This window comes from Diadema setosum, chromosome 21 (genome assembly GCF_964275005.1).
Source record: "Diadema setosum chromosome 21, eeDiaSeto1, whole genome shotgun sequence".
NCBI lineage: Eukaryota > Metazoa > Echinodermata > Echinoidea > Diadematoida > Diadematidae > Diadema > Diadema setosum.
Window position 1 is genome coordinate 14402289 of NC_092705.1, and position 14596 is coordinate 14416884.

General features: G+C 36.9%; 1 protein-coding gene across 1 annotated transcript in view; it reads left to right on the forward strand.

Annotated features, from left to right (window-relative positions):
* Positions 1 to 14596, forward strand: part of LOC140244664 (beta-arrestin-2-like) — a 185028-nt gene that overhangs the window by 143759 nt on the left and 26673 nt on the right. Inside the window, exon 2 of the mRNA XM_072324284.1 lies at positions 9350 to 9380. Within this exon, the coding sequence (XP_072180385.1) occupies positions 9350 to 9380 (31 nt within the window). The remainder of the gene's footprint in view (positions 1 to 9349; positions 9381 to 14596) is intronic.

Here is a 14596-nt window from a genome sequence, read left to right on the forward strand (position 1 = left end):
TGTTCTCTGCATTTTCATGAATAGGACAATTTCATATAATTTGTGAAAATTATCATCAAATAATCATGGTAAGCATTACACTTCCTGCATATCAACTGCCTGAATCTACTTTCTTATTCATTGTGTTCTAATTCGTGCAAGTGTCTTCCACATTATCTTCAACCCAGAAGTCGAGTTTCTCGCTACCTTGCCTGGGTAACGCATCCACTTTAGCCATCTTCCTTGATCACGTAATACACTTCTCAGAATTAGAGCATACAAGAAAGAAAGCGAAGTACTGTATAAAACAGACAGGAGCATGATTGGGGGGGGGGGAGGTGAGCAAACCAGATCTGTGCATAGATAATTGATTGAATTATATTATGCATGGAAATCGACAAACTCGGATATGCCAAATTGTTTAGATACGAGAGATACCTGGGCATTTTCCTCTCTTTTAGATCGCAGATTATGATAGGATGACCCCACTGTAGGGAGTGAAATGACGTCACTGATTTTATCACATTTTTCATGCAGCCAGTTGCTTTTGTTTATGTTTTCTTTCTTGGGCTATCGCAGAAGTGAAAATATGGCATTCCTGTAGCATTGTGATGACAGAAATTTTTATTTTGTCATATGCTTTACATAACTGTACATTTTCTTCTCTTTTTTTTAAATCGTTATTTTATCATTATTATCTCAATCATCATCAACCTTGGTAGTACAATCATTTAATGGTACTTGTTTGTTCAATCAAAGATATGAACAATGTATTTAAAAAGATGTAGAGAAAGCTACATGGGACTTTATATTTAAGCTCTTGTTTGTTCCAAATAAATGCATGCAATTGCAACTGATTGACAAATTGCCCTACATCGACGTAAATAAGCACTGAATTGATCAGTGTTTTAGTAGTAGCCATGATAAAAAATCATGGGCGTACATACTCGAGCAGGATTCGAACCTACGACCTCCTGATCACCGGACAGGCGTCATCTCCACTAGACCACCGAGCTTTCGCCCGACAGCAAGTGTTGGTTCTAATCCTTATAGCATGCAGCGGGTACTGCTTTGTTATTCAAATTCATGAAAATTCTTCCGTCGTGATGTTTTCATTGCAACTGATTGACAAATTGCCCTACATCGACGTAAATAAGCACTGAATTGATCAGTGTTTTAGTAGTAGCCATGATAAAAAATCATGGGCGTACATACTCGAGCAGGATTCGAACCTACGAAGAATTTTCATGAATTTGAAAGCTCGGTGGTCTAGTGGAGATGACGCCTGTCCGGTGATCAGGAGGTCGTAGGTTCGAATCCTGCTCGAGTATGTACGCCCATGATTTTTTATCATGGCTACTACTAAAACACTGATCAATTCAGTGCTTATTTACGTCGATGTAGGGCAATTTGTCAATCAGTTGCAATGAAAACATCACGACGGAAGAATTTTCATGAATTTGAAGAAATGCATGCAAAGTATTGAATATGTAAATGATCATTGTATATGAGCCAAGGAAGACGTCAATGTTGATGATTTGTTGATTTATACTGGTATCATTCTCATACTAGCTGTATTTATTCTATTGTCTTTTGTAATTTTCTGTGCCAAGCAACATATTACATATGCTGGTGGAGAACCGTATTTAGCTCGAGTTTTCACTAGAGCAATTAATGTTTTTAAGCAAAATTTGATGACCTACATGTATAACTGCAAACTCGGGCACTGACACTGTTGATTTAATACCATCTCAGCCACAGCTATCCAGGTTTGTGTGCTACAATTGTAAGAGCACAAGGGATATTTGTTTCTAGGTTCCAATAATCCTAGCTCACAGTTACAATGAGCTCTAATCTTCCCAGGTGAACCTCCAGCAATCCCATTTCTGGCATAAGTTCAGTTCACGCGGCGTTTGTAATATTCGAAGCTGTAACATTGATGATTAGCTTGTAGTTTTAAACTATGATGCATGTCCATGTAACACCTAATCTTTAAGATTAAACTTTTGTGGAGAGCCTCACTCGATGATTAATCCGCAGAACAGGAAGAAATATATATACACAGCGCAAGCGGTAAACCCCGATAATGAGAAACGACGATACAGTAGTGTGAAACACATACCAACTGTGTATCATTGAGGTTTAAAACTTTGAGCTAATCTTTAAGAGATTAGGAGTGTAGTGTGAACACAACAATAGTGGTCTGGATGGAGATCAGTTTTGATCACTCAAATTTATCACTTCCCACTGAATTCTTTGTCTTAAAGGTCATAGCCCGCCAGTGCATTGCTTGTGAAGTAGACATAAATGTATGCTATGGGAAATTTGCTGCCAGCTGAATTGAGAATGAAAACATTTCTCCATAATTCCACATAATGCCTATCAACCTCACATATAATCAAGCACTGAGGGAGATAATTTGGGATCAAACACTTATCTCTTTTATGATGAATAAGCCAAAAAAAAAATGCATTCTGAAGTCACAATTGTGCTTTTGACGGTCATTTAGCAGTTTGGGTTTTGAGTGTGATTATCAAAACAAGGTGTATTATAGAGGTTATTCATAGGCAGGCCCATCATACAATGCACTCTTCATAAGTACAGTATATGCAGAGCTCTCAGTTCTGTAAATCCTTATTCATAGCCTGCAAAATAAATGTTCATCATGTGAAAGGGGCATTTTAGGTATTTGATCATCAGAAGAATGATTATGGAAGAACGTGAAAGACAGAGCTCCATAATGTTTTCATATTTGTAATTGTATCAATTTAATGATATAATCCACATCTAGTGATGTAAATGAGAAGGGAGGAAAAATCGAGAATATTGTTTATTTTAAATGTGTAATATATAACACATTCAAGTGATTGAGGGGAAAACAAGAAACCAGCGTGTGTTCATTTTGTGATTAATTTAACAGACCACAAAAGCCTCGGTCGGGAGAAAATGGTAGAGTCATAATCATTAATTTTCAGCAAAAATCTCACAGGCAGCATCGTTTTTCCACATGGCAAATGTGTATGCACAACACTCCAGGGGCATTCACTGTGTGTGTGTGTGTGTGTGTGTGTGTGTGTGTGTGTGTGTGTGTGTGTGTGTGTGTGTGTGTGTGTGTGTGTGTGTGAGTATAGAGCACAGTGTCCCCATGCTTTTTGCAGCATTGTACTGGAAGAAGATTCTACGAGAAATTAAATGTATTATCCAGAGATGACATTGTTAGTTGCATTCAATCATTTGGTGAAAAACTATATATTTCTTCTACTTCTTCTTCTTCCTTTTTAAAAGGCAACATAAAGACGTAACGTGGAGGCTTTTCATTAATTAATTCATTCATTCATTCATTTTTCATTTGCATTTCCAAACAATATACATGGGTAACACAAACGTCAAAATGATGGTATATTCTTGTTAACATAGTATCACATGATCAGTATGACATCTGATTTCATTAAGGACTTGATGGAAGTGAAAATTGAGGGGCTGCTAAAAAGCAAACTTTATATATGGTGCAGTCCCCACACTTGCTTACGTTACAGTACTACAACATATATTTATACAATGCTTTAGTGAAGAATGATTCTGTGATGTACTATTTGGATCAGGAAAATCATTATCCTATGGAAGTGCCTGGATGGGGTGAATGGGGCGAAGGGAAAAAAAAATGCATACTTTATATATGCTTATTTTCTCCTGCAATATTTCTTCTTTTTTTTGGTATTAAATGTATATATTTTATGTATGTATGGTATAAAACTCATGTTAACTTATTTCATGATTTATATTCTTCATTTATGCACCTCTATCTTTATGTATGTCCGAAAACAAATTTTATGTATATCTTATACATGACAATAAATTATCTTGAATCTTGAATCTTGAATCTTGAATTATCAAATCATTACTAAGTTTAATACAATCATGATGTGGAAGGGAATTTTCTGCAGAGAGGTTGCAGTTTAGAAGAGCCAACATTTTTTGATCCCTGTCAGTACTTTTCTCTTGATTCTTGCTGTCAATGTCAACCTGAACAGTTTGACCTGTGAAGTACACCTTTGGGATTTTGTAGAGGTGGAGCTTTGCTTGATTCTTCTATGCTTTCCTGCCACGGTATGTGCATACCATGTGGATGCACCTGCATGTAAGCACAATAAAGGGTTGTGTGTCTGACTGACAGATTGGCAATGTTTGGAATGTCCATAGCAATAAGCAGTCAGCGGGTATGCAGTGTCGTTAATGTCTGAATATTCTTCAGCTCCGAAGACATTTAATCAGAATGGCATCATAGGAGGATGATTACAAACAGGCTCTCTCCTAAGTCTGAACCCCCCCCCCCCCCCTCGAAGTGGGCGGTTAAGAGAGCGGAAAGCGGGTTGACAGGTAACAGTGGATGGATGAGTGTTTTTGACTGGTTTCCCTTTCTACCGCTGAGTTGCTCCTAATTACGATGGTTGATGCAGATGTCAGGCGCGTGTGTCGCGAGGAGTTTAGAGCGTCCCCAGCGCCTAAGCAGACCACCAGATTTCAGGTGAAAGGAAACACCATTCCATCTTAATTTCGAGGTTATCAGAATACCCTGTTTCCTGATACTAGTACTAGCCTTTTTTTTTTGGGGGGGGGGGGCGCCATGATGACCAAACCACCTGTACAGACCCTTGTGGCTTCGATGTCCCCCCCCCCCCCACTTTCATCACACGAACTGTTTTGATGACAGCTCCAATTTGAAATGACGTCTACCGTTTCTTCATCAAATTAGCTGATAAGAACTCTATTGCATATTTCCGTTCATGGCATGCACTGAAATTCGTTAAGTCAATTTTCCCACCTCTTCATGCCTCCAGTCCTGGGCTGCATTTATCAACTTTTCCATGTTTGAAACGTGTTTCAATACCCTCCATCAAAACACATAATTTGCAAAATGCCTTTCGGCTCACCTTTTTCGAGTTGCTGCGTTATCAAGTCTGTAGTGAGTCGATTGGGAGGGCTTGTCACAGCGCGGCTCCATTATTGCGCAATATGGCCCAAGAAGTAGAGATGTGTAGCTGGCAGTGGTTTGTATGGGCAGGTGGGAGCTACAGATACATTTAAAAATGATTTACGTTTTTTAACTCTACAGAAACACGCTTGTGATCACACTTTTTCAGCATTTCAAAGACATATTTCTAATGCGATAATCAAAACAGCTTTGTGTTTATCAACTGCCCAAAACTTCCTGAAAGTTGTTTGGAAACCATATAATTCTGTGCCAGAAGTGAGTTGATAAAAGCACCCCTAGATCTCTTTGGCTGCGTTTATCTAAAAATTTTCTGAGGCAGAATCACGATCCTAAACGCGTTTGAGGCATTTTCAGGGGTTAGATAAACGCAACCGTGTTTTCAAACGCGTTTAGGAATGCCGTTTTGAAACGCCTTTCAAAGGGCGTTTTGAAACGCGTTTGAGACCACGATCGCTGTTCTGTGAGTAGATAAACGCAATGCCGTTTTGAAATGCGTTTATATCTCAAGGTTAAATCCCAGCTGTTTCCGGTTGTACTCTCTACCCATTATTTGTGTGTGACTGAGGAGGCATGTTTTGTGGTTGCAGTTGACTTTTATTTCCCAGGTCAAACGGCGCAAAGCAGCTGCGCAGTGACACCACTGGAATCGCCATTGTATGATGGTTAGATAAACGCGGCTCATCGAGAATCGCGTTTCAAACCATGTTTACAAACACCGTTCCAAACGAGTTTGGAAACGTGATTCTCTCTCTCAAGTTAGATAAACGCAGCCTTTGATAAAGTTCATTTAACATCAATCACATGGTGACTTTAAGTGTGCTGACTAAAGTGGAGAGGCTTGCAAAGGTAAATGTACATGGTATACTGATGTGCACTGTGTATAACTGGAAGCTTAGCGTATTACTGAACCACAGTAAGGGTTTGCAAAATGTGATTGGCTTTTCAATAACTGGTATGAAATATTCATGTTATATCACTGTATTCAATTGTCTGCTTTATGGGCTGCTCCTCTGTTGCTTGTATGCTAGCGTTTTAGCATGAGGGATGAGCCTAGCTACCTCCTGATGTGTCTCTGTACAATCAAAGAGCAATTATATAGCCAGTTAAGCACTCTAGTACCTACTCATTATTAGTTCTTTGCTCAAATCATAGGATGGTTTGCAAAATATAATTGGCTCTTCAGCAGCATGAGTGATACTCATTCGGATGATATTCAGTGGTCTATTCTACTAATCTATGTATTGCATTGATGCATAGAAATATTTCACCACAAGGATACCCAGTAGTTACATGGACCCTATTTTCAACATGATTTTATTACTAGGGATCCAATTCATATGAATCAGTAGTTGTTGCTATGCCAGGCAAGCCTTGGCCAAGCTTTCTGGTTGTTAAGAACAGCCACTGATAGTAAATCGGGTCCTCCAATATGAGCATCTGATGTCAAACAGATGAATTGAACTCTGCTGTGATTATGTGTGAGCTATAAGATGCTGTGGGTATTTAGTTAAGATACAGGGGAAAAAAAAAAAAAGATTGTTCCCCTCTTCTCATGCTACAGCTATGTGAAATCTGCGGGCAATTTTGAGCCAAGATGTGGCATGTGGCTATTCTGATACTAAAGTACACACTATGAACAAATTTGTATTTTGAGAATGCGTGATGAAAAAAAAAAAGAAGTTGTGCCTACTGGTGTCAAATAGTCAATTTGATCTGTACCAGCTTCTGCAGATAGTGAATCATTTAGTTTTTTTTTTTATGTTTTGTATCATATGTTGATAATGTATTGACTTTTCAGGCTGGTGTTATGCAGTTTATTCTCCTGACAATACTGATTTAATTTCCAGCATGTTAAAAAAATTTTCCCACAATTACATTTGTGCATTGCTGTAGCCTGCGTGTGTCTCTTTTTGAGTGTTTGTGTGTCTGTGATGGCTAAATAACTTCCTCATGTTCATGGCCAGTGTGTGTGCGTGTGAGAGTTTGTGTTTGAGGTATTATGGGAATGGACATAGACTGCAACATTATAAATCTGATTACAGAAGTTAAGTGGGTGTGAACCAGACAGCTTGCAGTATTGGAATCATCAGTTGATTGCAGAGTCTGATATCCATAGAAATCCTATAAAACATAATAATAATAATGATGATGATGATGATGATGATGATGATAATAATAATAATAATAATGATATTTATAATGATAATGATAATGGTAATGATAATGATAATGATAATGATAATAATAATAATTATAATAATAACAATAATAATGATAATAATAATAACAGTAATAATAATTACCATAATGATAATAATGATAATAATAATAATAATAATAATAATAATAATAATAATAATAATAATAATTAATAATAACTAGAAAAGCACTCTGAGAGCGCAGACCCTGCAAAGCATGCAGCTTATTTCCACTATTGATCTTGTTCTTCCATAGAGATATCAGTAATTTCCACCCATACGTACTTATACCGAGTATAGCATTGTGTGCTGAAAGTCGCCCGATTTCCCAATATAGAAGCCTTTGTTACGTCATAAGCTCAGCTGCACGGCGCGCCTTGCCCTAGCAGCTGCAGAAACTAGAGCATGCACTTTAGTGCGCGCATGCAAACCTCAAATACGCGCAGCCTGAACTCCCAAGTTCATTGACCCTACCTGCCAAAATATCAAAAATCCTTCATAAATTCCCCCAAAATTCTCGGATCACTACCAAAAGTTAATCGTTTGTTACTTGTCTCATTCTCAACCTTTCCTGCAAGTTTCATTCCAATCCGTTATCTACTTTTTGAGTTATTTTGCACACGGACAAACAAACAAACGAACGAACGAACAAACAAACGGAACACACAAACCAACGGTAATGAAAACATAACCTCCTCCCTTGGCGGAGGTAATAGTGATAATAATGATAATGCTGAATCACATTGAAGAAAGCGTAATCTTACATATTGTTGAACAGGGAACTTTTCCTTAATATATTCAACAGTGTTTGCATGTTGTATTTTACTCGTGTGAAACAACCATGTCAGTTAGTGCCAACACAGATATGAACATATGGTCCTGTGCATAGACAGCATGTGCATTTTTTTTTTACCTGTAGCTGTGAGACCCCTGTAAAATGAATTTAAAAAAAATGTTTCATAACTCAGATAGTGCAAAAATATATTTTACTTAGTATAGAGTAGTGTGACCTTACAATGCAATTAAACAGTACCTTCACTGTGTTGTAGAATGAGCTGAAATGAAAATGCACAAGGACAAGTTTTAATTTACAGAGAGTATGGATTCCCTCGTAATGACTTGATCAAAAGCAACTGATGTGTTCATCTCTCAGTTTATGGGCAATTCCGCGGTTAGTAACGTTACATTTGAACAAATTTAGATATTTATTTTAACCACTAAATTACCATTTATTCATTTCAAGTCAAAATTATGTCAAAAACATGTTCATCCTTCCCAGGTTTATGATACAGAAAAGAATGAACACAATCCAAGAAATATTAGAATTGCTATAGCAACTTAAAGGGCTGGTTAGTAACGTTACGAAAAAAGGACATGACAAAAAAATCAATGTCTTGTAACAAAAAGTGTGCAAAAATTCAAGTTACTTCAAACAAAGTGTTGCTTTAATTTCAATTATTGCATCATGACAAATGTTCATGCAAATTTTTTTAGCAGTTCGACCAATAATTTTTTAGCTAGACCCCCAAAAGCATGGTTAGTAACGTTACAGTTAGTAACGTTACATTTGTCCGGAGTAATTCCGCAGGTCATTTCACCCTTTTGTAATTGACAAAATGTCACATGACTTCTGGAGTATTTAAATGTATTCATCTTTTACCTTTTAGCAAAACTTTGAGGAAAAAATTTCAAAGGAACCCAATGTAATTTGCATTTAAGTGAATTTCAGCGTCCCCAGTCCCACATGTACATTTTAAATGATGGTTTTAGATCTCACAAAATCAATGAATACGAAAAATAAAATCTACTGAATTTGAAAGACCCTAATGATTGGTGAACATCCATGGCATTAGTTGATACCTAGATTAAAGGGTAAGATAAAGAGGCACATTTCTTTTATCCATGTCATGTCCACCTAACTGCGGAATTGCCCTTATGCAAGTTTTATCCTGCGTGAATCATATATCTGTGGCAAATAAATGCCTACGAAGGGCACACATGCTTATTTGAGCAAAATTTGACCTTTCCGCATGTCCACGTATTCAGATTTTCACAACAGCTTCCAGAAATACCGAAGTTCACGTATAACAGGGAGAGTGAGAGTTGATTTCCTGTTTATTCTGCACTTATCTAATAAATTGTAATTCCCGTTTTGTCTTCTCTTTTTTGTCCTCTGCAGAGTATTCAAAAAGTCAAGTCCCAATGGCAAGGTGAGTGGCTGCGATTTCAAATTTGCACCGACGTGAATGGTAATGCATGGGACTTCCTTGTCTGAAATTTGCAGTGATGTAATAGTATAGGTATCAGGATATGTCACACATTATAAGCAGACTATTTCCATATACGAGGAGACTTTGTTTTTTACTCGTGAGCATTTTCATTGTGCCATTTTATTTGATTAACTTTGATAGTGCTCTGTCATATGCCATTAAGGTTCCTGACTTACAACTGTAATACAATGTTACTTCGAGTACAAAATAACTACAGCCTACAGCAATATTTGTAGAGCTATAATTTTGAATGTTTTGTTGGAGAAGGAGGGGAGGGGTGAGTGAAGTGTACGTTTATACTGTACGAGCTGAAATTTTCTCGGTGATTTCATTTTCGCAAATTTAGCGAATCACCTTTGAACCGCAAAAATAACAACACGCGAAAATCACAACGCGCAAATAACTAAGTTCAGTTAGACCCTCGCAACCGCAAAATTAACAACATGCAAAAATGTCCTCCAAGTAGCAATTCGCGAAAATATCTGTACGCGAAAATACTCGGGCAGATGTCTAGATGGGAAATGTGTTTCAAAGCAAAATAAGCTCATTCTCAACAGGTTAATGTGACAATTTTATGCAAATTGTGTGTATGTTAAAATACCAGAGAACTGATATCTTATGATGATTCAAAACTATATCAAAATGTCAAAACACCATTTGTATCCCCAAGGAAAGATCTTACAATGTAGTAGGTTTTGGTTGCAGAAGTGCCATGTATATCAGTATGGCGTAGCATGTTACAGGTGGCATTTTCAATGACACATTCAAATTTGTATGTCTAAATCTGTGGAGGCACAGAATTACATGTCACTGTCAAGTTCCTGCAGAGCTCCTTAGAACTGTATATTACTACTACTACGTGTACTACTACTACTACTACTACTACTACTACTACTACTACTACTAGTAATAATAATAATAATAATAATAATAATAATATTGATAATCATAATGATAATAATAATGATAATAACAATAATAATAATAATAATAATAATAATAATAATAATAATAATAATAATAATAATAATAATAATAATAATAATAATAATAATAATAATAATAATGATAATAACTTTGCCGCCTGTGGAATATGAAAATGAAGGTGATCCCTATTGTCGTTGGAGCACTCGGAACAACGCCAAAGCAGCTGCAACGGCACTTGGACGATGTGGGTGTGCGCGATCGAGTGCAAACGCTCCAAAAAGCAGCATTGCTGGGGACAGCGAGAATCCTGAGAAAAGTACTGGAAGTCTAAGGTTCCAGGATGGAACTTGACGTGATATTGATCTCCAAGAGATATCTTGTAACAATAGAGACAATAATAATAATGACTATAATAATGATAATAATGATAATAATAATAATAATAATACTTAGATGATGATGATAAGAAGTAGCACTTACATGTATATAGTGCTTAATGTGGATGTTCAAAGTGCATTAATACAAGATAGAGAAATTTGAATAAAGTACAGAATATTTACAGATATTGTGATTTGATTTGTCCCCCACCCCCCCCCCCTCCAAAAAAAAAAGAATAAAAAATGATGCACGTGCTCATAGCTGTAATAGCCAATACTCTATCAACACACTCTGTTGGTAATCAAACCAAGACTTTCAGATATAATTGCATATATGTCTCACGTGCCAATATATCTTCTTTTTTTTTCCTTTCCAATTATATGGCCAGAGCTCATGGTGTTGTATATTACGCCAGTGAATGTGGTGATTAGATGCTGGTAGAGCACTCCTTCCATACATGTACCTTTTGTCATGTTGCGCAAACAAGCCAAGCATTGTATGCTTTGTCTAAAAGCAGTAGACCTGCAACAATAGGATTCAACCAAACAAAACATGAAATACTACTCTTTTTACATTATATCACTCCCTACAGGCACTACCATATTAGAAACATGGTTCATATGAATTGCTGTGGTATAACAGAGAGCCATGTATCTGTCCCCTGCTAGTTTGATTATTTTTAGTATTTGAAGAACCCTCTTACAATTTTGTTTTATTTCAATACATCAGTGTTTATTTCACAACATTGATATATTCAAATGTGATGCATATGATGTTTATAAATGGTACATAAGCATAGGTTCTATAGTTTGTAAGAAAATTGTATTGTCCTTGTACTTAGGAGGGGACAAATGAGATGTCGGAAGCATTGAACACATTTTTTATTCATCGAATGGATGACTACCCGTATCGCACTGTAGTGTGGATGTGTGTAATACATTCGGGTACATGGCAAGACGCTGAAAGGAGAGATGGGTGCTGCGCATTGCCCCTGGGGATGAGGTTGCAGCACTTGACAGTGTAAACCTACAGTGGGGAATGGATGTGAGTGTCTGGATGTAAAGTGCTCCATCTGGAGGCACATTCTGCTTCAAACTGGGTGTAATGGTTGGCATGGTGGAATAAAATGGGATGCATGTAATGCCACTCTCTCACGAGGAACAGGTTTGAATATAAAACAATTTAATCCATTAGCTACAAGATTCTGAAAGCCCCATAGACTAAGCACAGGATTCACAAGATTGTTGTTGGCATCGGGTTAATTCATCGAGCACCAAATTGGCAACTCAGGAATATATCATGTGAACTCACCTTTTATTTTTCTCCATGCCAAAAAATTCCATAGAATCTCTTCTTTTTTTTTCATAATCAATGAATAAATGTATTTCTGTACGTGCAGGGGATATTATTATTTACAATGCGTTTACCTATAAAATGTGCATGTACTAATTGAAAATTTACATGATGGGAAAATGAAAATTTAATCTGTAATATGGAGTAAATGGGGGATGAGCTCACACATGACATATGTAAGTATTGCTATCTATGTGTCTGCTTGATCACAACTTCAAAATATTACAACTTTGATTCTCAGTTTTGATTGAAACTTCCTCAAACTTTCACTGCCCTGTTCGTTTAATTTTTCTGCCTTTATTCACACAAACCATTTTTCAGGGTGGAATTCACCTTTTATGAATTTCTGGGAATATGTTCATGTAGGCGGTGTATTTCACCTGATTTGTCATGATTGTAAAGTACATCCTTAGCTGAGTTAGCCCAAGAGTTTATTATATACTTACAATTTGCATAAATGCAACATCTTGAAGCTATTTCAAGCAAAAAACTGTGCTGAGGTGCAAACCAAGCTAATTGTACTGTGCAAGATGAGAAGATCTTTAAAAAAAAAAGATGTTTGTATACAAGTCTGTGTACATAATCATGTTATTTTCTCATCATTTACAAGTATGAAATATATATGTGTAAACTCAATTCCATCATAACTTTGCAAGTTAGGTGTAGCCTCTGTTATTGTATACCTCATCAGTGAGCATTTCTGTGTAGAGAGAACCCCAATTTGCTGTTCAGGTTGCATTCATTTAAAAGGAAAGTATAATAATCCATACAAGCACGGTAGGAGAAGTTTCGTCACTACTTTATATACGTACATGAAATGGAGTTTTGAAAGTTTCAGGTTTGACTAGTGTTTTATTGCAAAATCTCAATATCAGTCACCATCACATATATGACAAATTAGAAAACTGATAATGTCTTTGCCCCACAGCTTTCCCACTGGTTTGACCATAAAGATATATTATGAAAATCACTCTTGTATTCAATAATTTTGCAACTCTAACCCCCCCCCCCCCCAGCCCTCTTTTTTCCAGAGACCTCATTGCAGGTTGAATTGTTAAAACTCTAAAACAATTTTCTGTGGCAGATTTTTTATTTTTTTTTAATTTGTGTTCAGAAAGGAAATTAGGTAATAACAGTGTGCAAGCAACTGGGAGACAGGTGTGACTGTGACATCATCACATCTAATTTGCATATGTGTGACTCCAGCAAATACTGGTATCATTGTTCTCGGGGAAAAATGTGTAAAACTTCCATATAAAAGTTTCTATGTTCGTAATAGTCAATTTGAACAAGGAGCAGATTTATACCTTAAAAGATGAGCATATTTGTTTTCAGGTTTTTTTTTTAATGCAGCAATAAAGTGACTCTCGTTTAAATAATTTGCATTTGGAAACCTTTACCAAAGCCTAGCATTAGTTTTCCCCAGCCCCCCCCCCCCCCATTAAAAAAAAAAAAGAGAGAGAAAAAAAAATGACCAGCACGTTCCATTCATCATCAGGAGGAATTCATTCACTGTTGGTGACTTTGGCTATTGTGTGACTTCTGTCAAAATGGCGTCCCCTTGTCAAGAGAATGGTGGCTGATACATATGAGCCCAATTTGGACGCTGCTCGTAATTTACCGTTGAAAGCATCACATGAGTATCCAGGCCCTTTTTAGGACCCACAGTCATCTCGAGAATAATTTAATGTGATGGTCCGTAGGATCACTGGAGCGAGATCCTTGCAGCGGGCAAACATTTGGAGAAGGCAGTGTAGTGTTTCCACATTAATCGCTTTCTCTGTAGAGCATCATTTATTCCTTTCCTCATATAAGAGGCTTTGAACACAAAGGGAGAGGCAGTAATGAAAACAACAAATGAACCAACAACAGTCCGCACAATTGTTCTGCGAGTCAGTGCTATTGATACCAAGTTCTCATCAAATATTCCCCATGAATTGAAAGAGAATAAGAAAACCGAGAGCGTGATGAGCGCAGATCATCAAGTCCACTGGCTCTTCATAATTGAAGCAGATTGGTAGTTTTGCCGACGGCGCATCGTCACCTCGCCAGCATTTTGGTTCAGCGGAGAGCGGTGATGGGGTATGTAGAAGTGAGCAACAGGTCAGCTGTGCCCTTGTTTTGCTCAATGAGTAATTTCATACTCCCGACACCATTAAAGGGAGACTTCACATCACGTTCAAATTGACCTTTACATTTAACAAGACCAGTGAAAATCAGATAGCAAATAGGAACAGAAACGTGTCAATAGATTTGAATCGAGAATGGGAAAGTTATGGTATTGTTAGATATAGCATGATTTTTGCCAAACAGTGATATCAATCATTTGCATATATGCATATGCATGCAAATCTAAGGTAAAGATGTCAATGCCCTCAAATCTCTTATAAATGTCTGTAATAAACAATATCATGAAGTAATATTTTCTGTCAATATTTCAATACTGTTAAAGGAGACCTCTAGATGATTTTAAGACTTTTGAATTGAACATCTATAAA